Below are 17,920 nucleotides of genomic sequence, written 5' to 3' on the forward strand. Positions count from 1 at the left end.
CTAATTTCTTGCGTCCTTTCCTCTCTCCAGATGCACATGTTCATTGCGCGCTACTGCGATCTGTTGAACGTGGAGATCTCGTGTGACGGGTGTGAGAGGATCGCTCCTGGACACCGCTACCGCTGTCTGCAGTGCACTGACATGGACCTGTGCAAGACCTGCTTCCTCAGTGAGCCACTCAACTCTTTAAACTCCTCGTAAAAGCGACGCTGGGATGTTTCGTAACCTTTGGTTGTTACTCAAAAAAGGAAATAAGGGAGAATGCTGAGAGAAGGACTGTTTATAAATATCAGAGACCTCAAAGGAACTCATTGGGTTGTTTCATGGAAGTTGCAGTTTTTATTTCTCTGGTATAGGAGGAATAAATGAAAAATACACTCCGTTATTAATAATTTAATATTTAAATATTTATTAATAATTATTTAATATTTTAATATCTTATATTTGTATAACTGATTATAAGCATGTGTAAGACGTTCCTTGTTTAAGTTTGTTTTTAAAGCGTCAGCGGATTATTGTCTTACGGTTCTGCTTTTCTTCTCCAGGCGGCGCCAAGCCTGAAGGACACGAGGACGAGCACGAGATGGTGAACATGGAGTACGCGTGTGATCACTGCCAGGGTCTCATCGTAGGCAGCAGGATCAACTGTAACGTCTGCGAGGACTTCGACCTCTGCTTCGGCTGCTACAACGCCAAGAAATACCCCGACAGGTAGAGAGGTTCATTAAGGAATCCCGATGCAGATGCTTTGGCAAAGAGGTTTAGAGAAATGCCACAGTTCTAGTCAATTCTTCCAAGCAATTTCTTCCATTTTTTTTTTTTTTTTTTTTTTTTTTACCCCCAACACAGTCACCTGCCCACCCACCGGATCACGGTCTACCCCATGGTCACCATCCGCATCAGCGATCGGCACAGGCTCATCCAACCATACATCCACAACTACTCCTGGCTCCTGTTCACCAGCCTGGCCTTGTTCACCTCCGAGCTGATGAGCGAGTCAACGGACACCGTGGTTCAGGATCACGCTGCTGTGCTGCAGAGCCGATGCTCCCAGCTCATCACTGAGTGTTTGATGAAGGGCCAGACAGGAAAAGGTAATATATGAGGAAGATAACCAAGGAAATAAGAGTTAAGTAAAGATGGTGGCTTATTTTTTTGTGTTTCGGAGTAAGTAAAACTTTGTATCTTGTCTTAAAAAATGGTATCTCTGGAACTGTACTAATAATCGACATCATCATCTGACCGCTCTGTTCCATTTTCTCTTCAAGGCTTGCGCGCTTCAGCTCTTTTGTCCTTGCTCTCCTCTAACGAGCCGGAGCCGTGTCCTCTCAGCCCAGAGCCCAGTCAGGAGCTCAGCATCTCAGACACATCCTCTCTACCCGGCAGCACTGCAGCGCTCTGCTCTCCACCTTCCTCGCTGTTTAAAACATTGTCTGCAGAGGAGGCAGAGGGGCGAGGCCAGCTGGTTTCCCAGGATACACTGGACTCTCCGTCACTGTCCACTGAAGACACACTGTCTCCAGAGCTCAGAGGTGAGACACCATGGCATGTTGCAGTGTGCAGGATGAAGAATGAATATACATATGATCCAGTTGTCAATTAGCTTTAATAGGTTGAGAGAGCATGATGGGGTGTGTGTGTGTATGAGTGAAAAAGAGAGAGCGTAGTGTATAATGTGTAGTGTATAACAGTGTGAGAGAGTATGAATATGTAAGGGAGAATAAAGCTGTTTGAGAGAGTATGTGTGTGTTAGTGTGAATAACAGTGTGTGAGTGAGGATAAAGGTGTGTGTGTGAGAGTATGAGTGTGTGATGGAGAATAAAGGTGCCTGAGGGAGTTTGAGTATGTGTGTGAGATAGTATGAGTGTGTGTCAGAGAGTATGAGTGTGTGTGTGAGATAGTATGTGTGTGTGAGGGAGTTTGAGTATGTGTCAGAGAGTATGAGTGTGTGAGGGAGAATAAAGGTGCCTGAGGGAGTTTGAGTATGTGTGTGAGATAGTATGAGTGTGTGTGTGAGATAGTATGTGTGTGTGAGGGAGTTTGAGTATGTGTCAGAGAGTATGAGTGTGTGAGGGAGAATAAAGGTGCCTGAGGGAGTTTGAGTATGTGTGTGAGATAGTATGAGTATGTGTGTGAGATAGTATGTGTGTGTGAGGGAGTTTGAGTATGTGTCAGAGAGTATGAGTGTGTGAGGGAGAATAAAGGTGCCTGAGGGAGTTTGAGTATGTGTGTGAGATAGTATGAGTGTGTGTGTGAGATAGTATGTTTGTGTGAGGGAGTTTGAGTATGTGTCAGAGTATGAGTGTGTGAGGGAGATAGTATGTGTGTGTGAGGGAGTTTGAGTATGTGTCAGAGAGTATGAGTGTGTGAGGGAGAATAAAGGTGCCTGAGGGAGTTTGAGTATGTGTGTGAGATAGTATGAGTGTGTGTGTGAGATAGTATGTTTGTGTGAGGGAGTTTGAGTATGTGTCAGAGTATGAGTGTGTGAGGGAGATAGTATGTGTGTGTGAGGGAGTTTGAGTGTGTGAGGGAGATAGTATGAGTGTGTGAGGGAGTTTGAGTGTGTGAGGGAGATAGTATGAGTGTGTGAGGGAGATAGTATGAGTGTGTGAGGGAGATAGTATGAGTGTGTGAGGGAGTTTGAGTGTGTGAGGGAGATAGTATGAGTGTGTGAGGGAGATAGTATGAGTGTGAGGGAGTTTGAGTGTGTCAGAGTGTGTGTGTGGGAGAGTACAAGTGTGAGGGAGTTAGAGTGTGTGTGAGTGTGTTAGAGACTATGAGTGTGTGAATGAGTTTGTGTGTGAGGCAGAATGAAGGTGTGTGTGTGAGGAAGTATGAATGTTTGATGGAGAATAAAGGTGTGTGAGAGAGTATGAGTGTGTGTGAGAGAATAAAGGTGTGTGTGATGGAGAATAAAGGTGTGTGTGTGTATGATAGTGAGACATGTCTGAACTGAATACTGATTATGAATCTATAAAAACCTCTCTATCTCTTGCTCTGTACATGATGTTAGTGTGAATTTGATTCTCTTTCTCAGCTGCAGACTCCAGTGGTGATACCATCACGTCTCCTACCTCCGAGCACCTGGACAATAAAGAGCAGGAAGACGGGACACCGAAAGGGCCTCTGCAGGAGCAGGTGTTCGCAGAGTGTTCCAGGGAGAGGATTCTGGGATTGCTGGCAGCCATGTTACCTCCAGCCAAACCGGTAATGTTTAAGAACTTGTTGTTTACTTTTGTACAGCTGAAGGCAAAAATTTGTACTTAAATACACATCAAGATGTTCGAGAGTCTAACTATTCCTTAATATCATTTCCAAAAAGTTCTTATTTTATAAATCCTTGTCACATATTTGGTCACATATAGGGCTCCACAATTTCCCTCTCTGGTCTGAGCCCTATCCTGCCTCTGCTCTTCCGTGTGGTCATCTCCAACGTGGGCTGTCTGAACGAGGCCTACCACCTGACACTCGGACTTCTAGGGCAGCTGCTGCTGCGCATCTCGCCTGCAGAGGCCGACGCAGCCGTCACCGAGGCTCTTTCGGAGAAATACGAGCTGCTCGCGCCGGCCAATGGAGCGATCAACGATATACAAGGCTGGAAAACCACTCAGCTTCTGTTCAGCCTCGGAGCTGTGTGCCTGGACAGGTCAGATAGTCTTACACCATTCATTAATCCAGTTAAAAATACCAGAATCAGATCAGAGAAAAACAAATACTCTCACTGAATAAAACCTGCCATAAAACCTTTTATTATTATTATTATTATTATTATTTAACATTTGTGAACACATAAATGCGTTAATTAATTAAACACGTACACAATTAAATATATAAATGAATTAAGTAATTTATCTAGATAAAATTCTTGAGTGAGAATTTTTTTTATTATTATTTAATTAAATTATATATTTTTTTAAGTTATTATTATTATTTATTTATTGGTGGTTATTTTTCATTTTAATTTTTTAATGTGTATTTATTTATTTATTTATTTTTCTTATATCATAATGGCAAATTGAACTGCATTTGAATCGACTCAAAAAACCTTTGACTAGACATTTATGCAGATAAACTCTGCCCAAAGTTTTATGGATTTATTCTGTTGATAGGACAAACAAGCCTCTACTTGTGTTTCATTTTATTTCAGTTGCAGACTGACCCTATTTAACTCATCGTAAATCTTATCATCTCACATTACACATCACATGTTGGTCTCGATTATCACTCACCTCTGCTTTACAACCGTAAGCACTTGTTGAACCAATATTTGCCATTTGGGAGGACATTATAATTACAAAAGGTTGGGTCCAGGAAGACTCTGTGAACACCCAGAAGAATGTTTCATGTGTATGAGAGCTGAAGGTTTGTGTGTGTGTAATTAATCAAAGAATTGTTTCTTTTCTGCTTCTTCTGGGGTCATTGCAGTCGCATCGGTTTGGACTGGGCAAGCTCAGTAGCGGACATCTTGAGAAACCTGAACGGGTGTCCTCAGTGGTGCGACATTATTGCAGGCTTCACTGACCACTGCATTAAGCAGCTGCCCCACCAGTTCAAACGCACCAACATCTTCACTCTGCACGTCCTGGTCATCTTCCCCGAGGTATGACATCTTCCTCTTACTTTAGTAGATGCCTAGACTTGTGTGCCGAAGAACTGCTGCAGTATTCATAAAGACGACACGATCATCCCATCATCCGCTTCTCCAGAATCGCATTTTAACACACTTGGTGCTGTTTGACTTTATAGCACACGCGTGTAAAAGCGTAATTATTTATAAATCCAATATCCAGGGTCACTCGGTCATTTTTGTTCTCTGAAAAAATGTCGCCTCTTGCTGATTAGGGCTTTGAATAGAAATCTAAAGCAGCTACAAATACAATAAAATTGAAAAAAATACAAGTAAAATTGATTAGAATTGAATTTTTCATGTCTGTAAATCACTGAAGCTTCTCTACTTGTTCATCAGGTCTTGCGAGTTCGAGTACCGAATCAGTGCAATCAAATTAAAATCAGTAGCACGTTAGTTTTAAACTAAACGTTCCACTGATTCGGACAGTGTGTCTCCGTGCTAAAGGATCCGTCTATTCCCAGCCGCTATTCGTGTTTACGTCTGGCCGCTCTCGTTAAATTTATGTTCAACAAGCGTTCACAATCGAATGGCTTTTTGTGACAAGGTGCTATATACATAAATGATCCTGAGCTAAATATACCTTTGCTGAAGCTAAACAAGTGGCTGTGGTTTCAGGTGCTGTGTATGGGAACTCAGTCGGTGTTCATAGACAACGCTAACGAGCAGCACAACATCATCCTGCTGAAACACTTCACCAAGAAGAACCGAGCCGCCGTCGTCGACGTCAAGACACGTAAAAGGAGGACGGGTGAGAGAGAGAGAGAGAGAGAGTGTGTGTGAGAGAGAGATGTAGGGCTTTCCTCAGGGTACTCTAGCTTCCTCAAACAGTCTAAAGACATGCTAATCATGCCAATCATCAACATGATTGATTAGCATCTCTAAATTGTCCGTAGTGTGTGAATGGATGTGTGTGTGTGTGTGTGTGATGGACCGGCATCTCGTCCAGGGTTTGGCCTCATGGCTTATACCCCGATTCTCCTGGGATAAGTCAAGTTTAATAATTTAAAGCACCCTTATAAACTATTCCCCACATCTCATTCATCACATCACCACATTATTGATTTTTCTCCTCACTGCTTCTTATTGGCTTTTCCCCTCCATAGTGAAGGATTACCAGCTGATGCAGGCTGATGAGAGCCTGGCTCTGTCCAGTCATTACCTGAAGGACTTGATCTCCATCGTCAGCCAGCTGCTGCAGATTGGGGTAGAAAGCAACGCCCCGGACGCCGTGGAGGCCACCTGGGTGCTCTCGCTCGCCCTCAAAGGCCTTTACAGCATCCTTAAGGTGACACAAGCTTATTATTTATCATGCACTCACGTAAGTCTCACGTGAATGCTATGAATTTGAGGGATTTAGACCTTCTTTTAGAAATACGGTTAATCAGATCGCTCAGATAGAGCCAGAATTCAGCAGCAGCTCTTACTGGACTTCCATTATAAATGAGTGTGGAGTGTGAACAGGGTAATGTGGTGAAATTTCCTGTTTGGAGTAAGCTTCAGGTTTGTTAGATCTGTAGTTATTAGCTGCTCAGCTCTTGGCAAGCATGCTAACGTTTGTGCAGAAATGGAATACATCTTGGAGAGAAAGACAGCAGACAATAAGGTGGGTGTGTGTGTGTGTTTGGACAGAAGCATGGCAACGAGCAGGCCCAGCAGGCTATGCACATCGCTGGCCTCATGCAGCTGCTGGTACGCAAATGCAGTAAAGGCACGGGCTTCAGCAAGACATGGCTGCTGCGCGACCTGGAGATCCTCTCCATCATGCTGTACTCGTCCAAACGCGAGATCCACTTCATGGCCGAGGAGAGCGAGAGCGGCGAGCGAGAGGAGGACAGAGAGAAAGACAAAGGGCACGACTCGGACCTTTCCAGCTGCTGCGCCGAAGACGTCGACCCTCTCGAGGGGCTGGATGAAGAGACCAAAGCCTGCTTCCAGGTGAGAGACGACATAGAGACCAACAAGTTCTTCTCTGAGTATCCATTTCTCTTATAGTCAGCAAACTATACACTAAACCTCTTTCTAGATTTTTTCCATAACACAATAATTACAGTAAAATACATGAGTAGGGATGCATCAGTAGCGATTTTCCAATCTCGAAGAAGTACAAATAAGATTTTTTTTTAATACTAAGTTTGCTAGCCGTGGATCATGCAAGGTTGCCATAGTGGGGAAAAAAGGCTTTTCTTTCACTTCATTTTCTAAGCACTCCTGTGCAGCTGTATGCAAATCAGGTTTTGTTCTTTTCACTAGTTGTAAATGAGCGCTAGTAGCTGCCTAGCATTGTGTCTCTCACCCAGCCCATGTGTGTGTGCTACTAGTAATGAGTTTTATACCGAAGATGTTTATTTCTCTCGATATTTTTCACAGTTTGCTTTGCTTTCATTGTCAGGAAATGAAGTCATTATTTTGTCCACTGTTCAGTAATGAAACACACCAGGATTAGGTGACGTTCTTGTCTTAGAGCAAGTATGAGGAAGTGAGAATGGTATTGGAGTGATATTAGTCTCCGTATTGATGCATCCCTTTATACAGGACACAAAAATACACATCACACTCATAAGACTGTAATGTGATAATTATTGCCGATCCTTATACGGGAAACAATTATTCCAGATGTTTAATCCTGTGCATTCTTCCAGCTTACTCATGATGCTCTAAACGCTCCTCTACACATCCTGAGGGCTTTGTATGAGCTCCAAATGAAGAGGACAGACTCGTTTTTCCGGGAAGTGCAGAAACGGTAAGTAGGCTTTTCCCCTTCTATTAAAAAGATCCTTCCTTTCAGCTAATATCTGATTATAGCAGTGTAAAGCTGAAAGTCCTCCTGTCGGATCAACTGAAAGGAAAATTTTTGAAATAGTTGAAAATGATCACAAAATGCCTGGTTTTCTCTCAGATTTGACGGAGATGTAATTAAGACAGACGAGACGATCCGGACGCTGGCACAGAAATGGCAGCCCGCTAAGCGTACGCACTCGGACGAGCGTCATGCAAAGGCAGTGGACACGGATATGATCATCACCCCCTGCGCTGTACGTTACTCTTGAGCATCTACAAATGTTAAATTTTAGTTAAGATGACACCCAGTGCTTAATATAAAGGAATATGAGGAATAGGGATCACAAGATGTGAACTTTTCTTTCAGAACTCCCAAAAGCTTCAGAGTATTCTGATCTTTTTCTCTCTTACAGCTGAAGCCCAGCCGTTGCGAGACGGCCACCGAGGAGACCAACGCCGTGACGCAGAAGCTGATCACCATCACGGAAAGCGAGTTGCAGCTCAGTTATGCCAAGCAGCGGCGCACCAAGAGCTCAGCACTGCTGCACAAGGAGCTGGATGCACGCAGTAACAAGGCTGTGCGCCACTACCTGTTCCGTGTGAACGAGGCCATCAGCATCCTATACGCCCGGCACGTGCTGGCTCTGCTGCTCGCTCACTGGCCCGACAGTGACCCTATCAGGGAGGAGGACTTGGAGCTTAGCGGAGCCTCACACATGGCCCACATCCTCGACATGCTCATGCAGCTGGAGGAGAAGCCGCTGTGGGAGAAGGTACATCTGTGTGAAAGGCAGAGACACAGCACTACTCAGGCATAACATTATGACCACCTGCATAATATTGTGTTGGTCCCCCTTTTGCTGCCAAAACAGCCCTGAGCTGTCGAGGCAGGGACTCCTCTAGATTCCTGTAGGTGTTCTGTGGTATCTGGCACCACAACTTGGTGAGTATCCTTTAACTTAAAGGATACTTTTGATAGATACTGACCACTGGAAACCGGGAACACCCCACAAGAGCTGCAGTTTTGGAGATGCTCTGATCCAGTCATCTAGCCATCACAATTTGGCCCTTTGTCAAACTCGCTCGAATCCGTACGCTCACCCATTTTTCCTGCTTCTAACACATCAACTTTGACGACAAAATGTTCACTTGCTGCCTAATATATCCCACCCACTAACAGGTGCCACGATGAGGAGACCATCAGTGTTATTCACGTCACCTCTCACTGGTCATAATGTTATGCCTGATCTGTGTATACACGGTGTGCTTAAATTTTTTGCAACATGTAAGCCGATTTGTGGTCAAAAAATGTGTTTTTGCTCAGTCAGTAAGCGATCATTAAAATAAAATAATATCCGAGCAGCAATATTTGTCATGCACTGCATATACGTATGGGAAACCTTTTTTAAAAAATCTCTTTTTTAATAAGATTCAGCCTCAGCAATGTGCAAAACATTTTCCCTCAAGCTAAATGTCGGCTTTTTTTTATTCAGATCTACTTTATAAAACTTGCACAGGTGAAGAGAAATCCCTGAAATCAATACAAAAAAATCCTTGAACAGAATGCTTGTGAATGTGTGAGGAAAATATGTGTGTTGACTGTCCTCTTCTTTGTTGATGCAGATCCTGCAGAAAGTTATAAAAGGTTGCAGTCAGAGCATGCTGGACAGTCTGTCCCTGACTGCGTGTCAGTTCATGGAGGAGCCTGTTATGGCCATGCAGGTCCGGGAATCCAAACACCCCTACGACAACAACACCAACTTTGAGGTATGAAATTTATCATTCTGCCTCCATCCTTTTTCATACTGCTCCCATACTGCCACTATTCTTCCAATCCTGCCTCTGATCCCTACTCCCATACATCATCTATGCCAACCACAACCAATATCCTGACCCAATATTGCTAAAGCCCTATCTGCCCCTATTCTGCCCCCATCTTGGCCACCTACAGTCATCTACTGGCCCCATTTAGTCCTCACTCTTCCCATGCAATGCATTGTGTCAGAGATTTGCCCCACAATCTCCTCTCCTCACTACCATACAGCCCCTATACCATTCTGCTCTCATGCTACCCAATTCCTCTTCCTTTCTACCTCAGTTCTGTGCTCATGCTGCCCCAATTCCTGCCCCATCAAGTAACCCAATCTTCCCCAGTTCTGCCCTATGCCTTCACATTTCTGCCTCTATTCTACAGCATTCTACCTTATTCCCTATACCTCCCCGAATCTGCTGCCAGATCAGCACTGCCCCATTTTGCCCTCATCCTGCAGCATTCTGCCTCCATGACCACCCCATTCTGCCACAGTGCTATGAATAATAGGAATACACGACGCACTGGTGCTAAAAGTGAATTCTTGCCCTGACCTGCTCCATTTCCTCCACCGTTTCAGGACAAGGTGCACATCCCCGGGGCTTTTTATCTGTCTGTGAAGTTCGATTCTCGCTGCCAGACCGAAGAGGGCTGTGACGAGCTGCAACTGGCCAGCAGCGCCGACTTCCAGCAGGACCTGCACACCTTTAGCGGCTCCTACCACAAATGGGCTGATGTGGAGATACCAGGTAATGAGTTCCAATGCTTGTACAACACCTGGTATAAATATTCAACCCTAGTGTAACTTTCTTGTCTTACTGGTAGGTGCCCCAGTCTCAATCGAACAGGTTTTGTCCAGTATCCCTCAATCCTGACTAATTTCCCATTTCCTGCTGATAAAACCCAGCCACATAACATAATGCTACTGCCACCATGCTTCACTGTAGAGATGATGTTCTCAAAGTAATCAGCAGTGTACGGTTTCCACCAAACGTAGTCATTTGGTCTCATCAGAATCTTGTTTTCCACCTCATTTCCAATCTGCCTTCCAAATGATGCTTGTAACTCATCCATAAGACCCAGCATTGTGACATGTCCAGGCTTGGATTGACCTGGGAACAGCTTCTCAGGTGTGAGTTATGGATGTTATCCTGCCTCTGAGGCTTGGTGGACGGTTTCCTCTAGTTCCTCAAGGCGTAGTTGTGGCATATTTTCTATATTTTTTTAAATAATGAATTTCTTTTTTAACCCCAAACACTGTTTTTCTAGTACATTTGTCCCAGACTTGTTTTGATAGCTCTTGGTGATGCTGATTGTTTCCCCTCATTTCAGTATTACAGACTATATAGACAATCACAATGAAGTCATTTCAGTTCCAGCTTATAACACTAAAATGTGGATGTTCATGGAGGGTGAATACTTCTGCATGGGACTTACATAGTGCTTTCGAATTAAATGGTGGATTTTCATTGTTACTCTCTTTCTCCTACAGGGGACACTCTTCACTACAGGTTCGTGTCAGACATGAGTAATACAGAATGGGGCTACAAGTTCACTGTGACTGGAGGACATCGCGGACGCTTCCAAACTGGTCAGCGTCTCTCTCTCTCTCTCTCTCTCTCTCTAACAACCTAGTCCTGTTTTCTTTCTTTAACTGTTTTAACCTATTTTCAGTAAAACAGCTTCCAGATCCAGTCAATTTCCACCAGAATTGCTTGACCCAATTCTACCTCTGCCTGCACTCTCGTGCCAGAAAGACAGAGACAGAGAAAAAGAGAGACGCAGCATGAATCCCCCCCACCCCACCCCTCCGAGTGTGTGTGATTGATTACTGTAGTCATTTTCAGAGCAGCAGCAGGTGCCCCCGCTCCTCACCTGCGTCCTCGCCACTCTTAATTATCGCACTAATTGAGTCGTGTACCTTTCTGCCCCACATCGTCGGAATTATGAGTCTGCCTCGGAATATCTAATATTTCTCTTTTTTTCCCCTTTTTTTCTGTGGGGTAAATGCTTTGTTTACTTTGAACTCTAAAGTCATTAATCTCATGAAAGGGGGGAATTAGGATAAACTTGGCAACCCTGGCTTTTCGGTGGCCTTTCAGGTAAATAGTGGAAAATGAGTCGCAATGCCGAAAAGGGCGCTTCCTAGCACAGAAGGAGGATTTATTTATATTGTGTGTGTGTGTCTGATTTTAGAAAGCATTGTTATGCTAACAGAACAGTTCTGATAAGGGGAACGATGTTGAAGGGAAAGTTTTATCTTTCCATCTGGCTGCTTTTGTAATCTAAATATTAAGTGTCTTGTCATTGGACTGATTATAAATGTCAGATTTCTGCCCAGGAGCCCACATTGTCCATAATTGGCAATATTCTTAAAGTGCTAAGCAATCTTTTGTTTTAAGTATCTCTCAGAATCCGGTCAAATGCATGAAGCTGATCTGATATTAAATCAGTAGTCTAAATAGCTCGAGCTCTCCAGCTGCTGATGTGGCTCAGTGGGAAATCCCACATTGTTTTCCATTTCCACTTACCAAAATAATCCATACCCAAGTACCCTGGCTTTATTTGCGTACCCATCCTGCCCAGGTACAGTGTGAGCGAAACCAGGACGCTCAAAATAGTGCGGAGTATTAAACCTCTCTCGGCAGAGAATCTCTCTCTGAAGATGTGTCCAGTTAGGACGGCTTTACTACTAATGAAAGAGTCATGAGGAGTCAGGTTTATATCCGTATCTCACAGCTTAATGTTACAGATTCATTGTTGTTGCAGTCGTCTTGTCTTGTCGCTGATCTAAAAACAGCCGTAATGGACGTTTCTGCTTTGTTTTTGTCCGAACGCAGGTTTTGAGATCCTGAAGCAGATGTTGGCTGATGACCAGGCTCTGGCCCATCTGCCACTGGCAGTCATCTGGGAATGGCAGGTGAGCGTGGCCTGTCGTCAGACAGGAAGTCAGCGCTTAAAGGCCATTCACCTGCTGCTGAGGATACTGCAGTGTCCTACTCAGTGGTATGTGTTAGTTACAGCTCTCTCTCTCTCTCTCTCTCTCTCACTCACTCTTTCTGTTATGCGCTCTCTCTCTCTCTCTCTCTCTCTCTCTCTCTCTCGCTCTTTCTGTTATGCTCTCTCTCTCTTTCTGTTATGCTCTCTCTCTCTCTCTCTCTCTCTCTGTTATGCGCTCTCTCTCTCACTCACTCTTTCTGTTATGCTCTCTCTCTCTCTCTCACTCACTCTTTCTGTTATGCTCTCTCTCTCTCTCTCTCTCTCTCTCTCTCTCTCACTCACTCTTTCTGTTATGCTCTCTCTCTCTCTCTCTCTCACTCACTCTTTCTGTTATGCTCTCTCTCTCTTTCTGTTATGCTCTCTCTCTCACTCACTCTTTCTCTTATGCTCGCTCTCTCTCTCTCTCTCTCTCTCTCTCTCACTCACTCTTTCTGTTATGCTCTCTCTCTCTCTCTCTCTCTCTCTCACTCACTCTTTCTGTCATGCTCTCTCTCTCTCTCTCTCTCTCTCTCTCTCTCACTCACTCTTTGTTATGCTCTCTCTCTCTCTTTCTGTTATGCTCTCTCTCTCTCACTCACTCTTTCTGTTATGCTCTCTCTGTCTCTCTCTCTCTCTCTCTCTCTCTCTCTCTCTCTGTCTCTCTCTCTGTCTGTCCCTCTCTCTCCCTCTCTCTCATATATATATATATATATATATATATATATATATATATATATATATATATATATATATATATATTCCCTTCTGCCCACTCAGTAATATCACCATTGACACATGTATTACCAGAACCGTAGGGCGTGTTCCTGTAGGTTCCCTCCACAGTGATGAGTTCTTCTCTGCTAATGCTGAAGCGTCAGGGTAGATCACACACAGGCAGGAGAATTTCCATACCAGCATTCCAGTAAATTTGCATCTGCTAGTTGAAGCTCTTCTTGATGGATGTGTAAATGTAACCCTCCCTTTCTGAGCCTGCTCCTGTCAGGCCAAGAGCTCAGGAATTAGAGCTGACAGGGAATGTTCAAATTCCTTTAAAAGGGCATTCATGTTGGATTTAGTACTCAAATGGTCGCATTTTATACCGATTCAGTCAGCTAACATTAACTGTTTGTGCTTGAATCACGGAGGGGGAAAAAATACGACTAACCGAGTTAGTACAGTCTCCTGCCACCATCAGGTCAAAGAATGTCTACAGACCCTTAAATTTAAACCATTATTACTGTTATAAACTAGAATTTTAAACTTCAATTATTTTATTTTATTTAATTTTATATTTATTTTTTATTTATTTTAATGTAATTTAATTTTTTTAAATTTATTTATTCATGTATTATTTTATTTTATTATTTCTTTAGACCTTAATTTTTTTTTTCTTGCTATTTTGAAGAAGCAAAACAGAAAACACAAATGAAGATCTCTAGTAAAATCCCAATACATTATTTATTAAAAGCAGACACATTCCTCTAGTACAGATTCTGTGAAATAAATAAATAAATAAATAAATAAATAAATAAATAAATAAATAAATAAATAAATGAAATAAAAAGCATCAGTCGTGCCGTGGCGCATTCCAAATTTCCGACTCTCAGAAAAGTGTGTGCTTAAATTCTTCACCTCCATCAAGCGAGGCTTATTTTGGCTAAAAGGATGGTTCATTAGATGCATCAAGCAGCAGAACGAGTGAATAGTATTTGCTCAGCCGTTTATTATGAAAGCCCTAATATTTACTCTTTGATAAAGCTACTGAAGCAGCTGTAATGTATGCCTTCTGATTTCCCAGGTACTTTTTTTTTTATTGCATTTTGTTTTTTTTTATTCAGCATAATAAAGCATTAAAATCTTTTTTTCCCCCAACATGTGGGGTATAGAAGATGGATTAAATGTTCATTGTTTATCTAGTCTGGCTAGAATAATGGAGTGACCCATCCTCCAGTCTTTATTCAGTGTTTTGGTGCTCGGTGTTTGTCCAGTAGCGAACATTAACAACAGCTAATTATCTCTGAGGATGAATTAAGGGGAACTGTGCTGCAGTTCAGAGACATTTCCTGTAGTAATTATGTGACTGCAGCATTAGATTCATGTTCAAGTCAAGCTGCATGGTCCCATGTGCAGTGCATGTTGGGTAAGGAGAGGTGTATGTTGAGTAAGGAGAGGTGTATGTTGGGTAAGGAGAGGTGTATGTTGGGTAAGGAGAGGTGTATGTTGGGTAAGGAGAGGTGTATGTTGGGTAAGGAGAGGTGTATGTTGGGTAAGGAGTGGTGTGTGTTGGGTAAGGAGAGGTGTGTGTTGGGTAAGGAGAGGTGTGTGTTGGGTAAGGAGAGGTGTGTGTTGGGTAAGGAGAGGTGTGTGTTGGGTAAGGAGAGGTGTATGTTGGGTAAGGAGAGGTGTATGTTGAGTAAGGAGAGGTGTATGTTGGGTAAGGAGAGGTGCATGTTGGGTAAGGAGAGGTGCGTGTTGGGTAAGGAGAGGTGCGTGTTGGGTAAGGAGAGGTGCGTGTTGGGTAAGGAGTGGTGCGTGTTGGGTAAGGAGTGGTGCGTGTTGGGTAAGGAGTGGTGCGTGTTGGGTAAGGAGTGGTGCGTGTTGGGTAAGGAGTGGTGCGTGTTGGGTAAGGAGAGGTGTGTGTTGGGTAAGGAGAGGTGTATGTCTGGTATTTATGAATATTTTCAGGGAATACTGCACTCACAAAACTTTTGTCAAACAGAAGTGTGACAGCACAGGGAGCAGGTACCTGAGGGAAATGTTTCTCCTCAAAATTCTTATTTGCATCTTCTGTTTTTGATCATTTGATACTTTTGATATATTTATCTATTGAGATTTTCTTCTCCACTCGACTAGAATGACATCATCGTAACAGCATCTAGCACTGTGTGTGTGTGTGTGTTTGTGTGTGTGTGTGTACCATACTTACTGTGTTTAGTCAACTCTAAAGGACTGATCCCAGATCCAGAGTAAATAGAGAAGTTACCTCATTACTTCTCGCTTAATAAGTTGACAATAGTGTATGTGTGTGTGTGTGTGTGTATGCGCCTGGGCTTCAGATTTACAAAGCTTTTGCATAAAGCACTAGCCGCATGCTTCCTCTCTTGATTGTTGCCATGACGATGGGTTCACATGCCAGTGAGACGATTTGCATGTTTTCCATGGTGTCTGGACTCCAGGACACGATCATCTCCAGCAGACTGTGTGTGTGTGTGTGTGTGTGTTGATCTAAAATGGGGATATTATGGTCTGTGGCGTCAGATGAATAAGAGGTTGGAGGAATAGACCATGCAAATGGCTCCCTGCCCACCTGTGGCTGAAAGTGATGCAGCAGTCAGCCAGAGCACTGAATTACAGCAGATGACTGTGTGCCTATTAAAGAAAGAATGATCTCATTCTTTTTTTGCTCAGTGTGTGTGTGTGTGTGTGTGTGTGTGTGTGTGTGTGTGTATATATATCTGTGTACATATCTGACCTCATGTACATGCACAACACAATGTGTGTGTTTTCATCTGCTCATGCTGTTGAACTTCGCTATTTGAATACTATCCAGATTTTCCATAATATTTACGTACTTGATGGCAGATCCCTTCTTCTACTTTTACTCACCTTTTGGCATGGAGGAATAAATCCATGTCATTTGTACTATACATTATTTACACTTTATCTATACACACACATTTATGTATTTGGTTGGTTTGCATTTTGTTTAAATTGTCTTATTAAATCTAAAGAAAAAGCACCTTGATGGACCAAACACTTTCTCGCTCCGATACGAACGAAGACCAAAACCTAGGAAGATTTTCTAAATGTAATGGCAGTACATCAAGTCGTTGCTGGTTTCTCTAAGCCCTCTCGAGTTTCCCAGGTCAGGCTGCTACAAAAAAATCTCTGCCAGTTTTGGGGTTCGATATGTACATGTAAAAGCATTGCTGAGATACAGCCTCACTGTCTCTGAAGTGCCAAGTCCTGGTTCTTCGCTCACGTTAGACGTTTGAGTCTGAATACCACGTGCCGTTGCCAAGAAATGCCTTCACTTCCTGTTTAACTGCTTTACTGTCAAATGCGCTTTCACATTATGGATAAACTGTCACACATATTTTTTTTTTTAAATGCGAGAAACAAGTTTGGATTTGTCTAACCGCCGTGATCTAAGATTTGTTGAACAAAACGAATTGGAAATTTGATTATTGCAAAATGTTTATACACATTTGCTCTTTTTGTGGCATAGGGTAGCTGAATCTGTCCTCTATCACAGTGCCAGATTTTATATACAGCTTACCAAGCATTTTATGGACATGTTAAAGTCTAATAAAAAAAATAATTAAAAAAATAAATCATAATAATAATAAAAATAATAATAATTATGATGATAATAATAAAACAATAATAATAGTAATAATAATAATAATGATGATGATGATAATAGTAATAATAATAATGATGATGATGATTATAATAGTAATGATGATGATATTATTATTATTATTATTAATAATAATAATAATAATAGGGGTCCATGCACCATTTTTAGGACAAACATACTTATCTTTAAAAAAGTATTTAAAACATAATTTTAAACTTAATGAAGCTTTTTGAATCTCAAATGACTCTTTTACGAATATGGCACATGTCCTGGTCTTCCACTACATAGTGAGCATGTCCAGTCAATAGGATGTCATTTACTACATGAATTGAAGTATTGCTGTGTGAAAAACGACCGATTTTAAGCCCGTGAAGGTGAATGTAAAAGCTATGCTTCAAAACGAATCAAATATGTCGTGAAAATGATTCAGGAACCGTGTTGTTTAAGAGAAGCAAACGATTCAGTTTCAGCTTCTGTAGGTAATATGATATGGAGACATCATGAACGTGGTGCTCCAGCTAACCATTTAAGTCATTTGACTGTCCTATGATGTTCCTGTTCAACCAGCCGAGAGTGTGTGTGTGTCTGCAATTTTTAATTTCTAGGTGGGGACTAACGTGTCCCCTGATGGATGGAGGGGGAATGTAATTAAAATAAAAGCTAAAAGAGCTGTAAGGCTCAGTTATCGAGGTTATGATTATTGTTAGGTCTCTGTAGAGCAAAGATGATGTTATTATGATAATTGTTGAAGACTGTCGATGGAAAAATCCTTACACAGGAAGTAAGACAGATTTTGTGGGTGTGTGTTGCAGGGGCTGTGATCTGACCCTGCTCAGGCCGCTCTGGCAGCTCTTTACCACCATGGAGGGTGGTGTGAATCAGGATCCCACCAGCATCACCGTCCTGTTGCCTCTTCATCGAGCTCTCACCGAACTCTTCTTCATTGCCGAGACCAAAGCCATGGTGAGATTTCGCTTGCCTCCTCTCACACTATTTCTTACACACACACACACTACCATTCCTCTGAACCAACATCCACTTGGTGTCATGTGAGTTTGCATGTATCACGTTACTCAGTGTGTAAGGGTTAGTTCTAGGAGGAGTGCTGAACACACAGTCTTGTGTTTATTGTGTCCACCTGCTCACCTGACCAAAGAATCGTGTGTGTGTGTGTGTTTGAAAGTGTGAGAGAGAAATGAAGAAAAGAACTCCATTAGAGGGCAGTAGCACATCTTGACAACTTTTAGAGTAAAGCAAGTCATGGTCATATGTACACACACACAGACACACTCTGCCCTGGAATTCACACTCAGTACAGCTAAAAGCATTCCCATGCAGCAGGTACACTTCCAGGTACAGG

At 42.6% G+C, this 17,920-nt stretch overlaps 1 protein-coding gene across 2 annotated transcripts in view; it reads left to right on the forward strand.

Annotated features, from left to right (window-relative positions):
• zzef1 (zinc finger, ZZ-type with EF hand domain 1) overlaps window positions 1-17,920 on the forward strand; it is a 69,278-nt gene that overhangs the window by 38,053 nt on the left and 13,305 nt on the right. The window contains exons 34-51 of one of the 2 annotated variants that reach the window (XM_058383971.1): window positions 31-169; window positions 546-711; window positions 850-1,094; window positions 1,269-1,532; window positions 3,038-3,207; window positions 3,366-3,646; window positions 4,426-4,600; window positions 5,246-5,378; window positions 5,734-5,915; window positions 6,260-6,565; window positions 7,270-7,370; window positions 7,527-7,662; window positions 7,822-8,181; window positions 9,032-9,175; window positions 9,799-9,967; window positions 10,711-10,809; window positions 12,059-12,224; window positions 17,373-17,523. In XM_058383971.1, the coding sequence (XP_058239954.1) occupies window positions 31-169; window positions 546-711; window positions 850-1,094; window positions 1,269-1,532; window positions 3,038-3,207; window positions 3,366-3,646; window positions 4,426-4,600; window positions 5,246-5,378; window positions 5,734-5,915; window positions 6,260-6,565; window positions 7,270-7,370; window positions 7,527-7,662; window positions 7,822-8,181; window positions 9,032-9,175; window positions 9,799-9,967; window positions 10,711-10,809; window positions 12,059-12,224; window positions 17,373-17,523 (3,387 nt within the window). The remainder of the gene's footprint in view (window positions 1-30; window positions 170-545; window positions 712-849; window positions 1,095-1,268; window positions 1,533-3,037; window positions 3,208-3,365; window positions 3,647-4,425; window positions 4,601-5,245; window positions 5,379-5,733; window positions 5,916-6,259; window positions 6,566-7,269; window positions 7,371-7,526; window positions 7,663-7,821; window positions 8,182-9,031; window positions 9,176-9,798; window positions 9,968-10,710; window positions 10,810-12,058; window positions 12,225-17,372; window positions 17,524-17,920) is intronic. The other variant, XM_058383972.1, reaches the window with a different exon arrangement.

Source organism: Hemibagrus wyckioides, linkage group LG28 (genome assembly GCF_019097595.1).
Source record: "Hemibagrus wyckioides isolate EC202008001 linkage group LG28, SWU_Hwy_1.0, whole genome shotgun sequence".
Taxonomy (NCBI): domain Eukaryota; kingdom Metazoa; phylum Chordata; class Actinopteri; order Siluriformes; family Bagridae; genus Hemibagrus; species Hemibagrus wyckioides.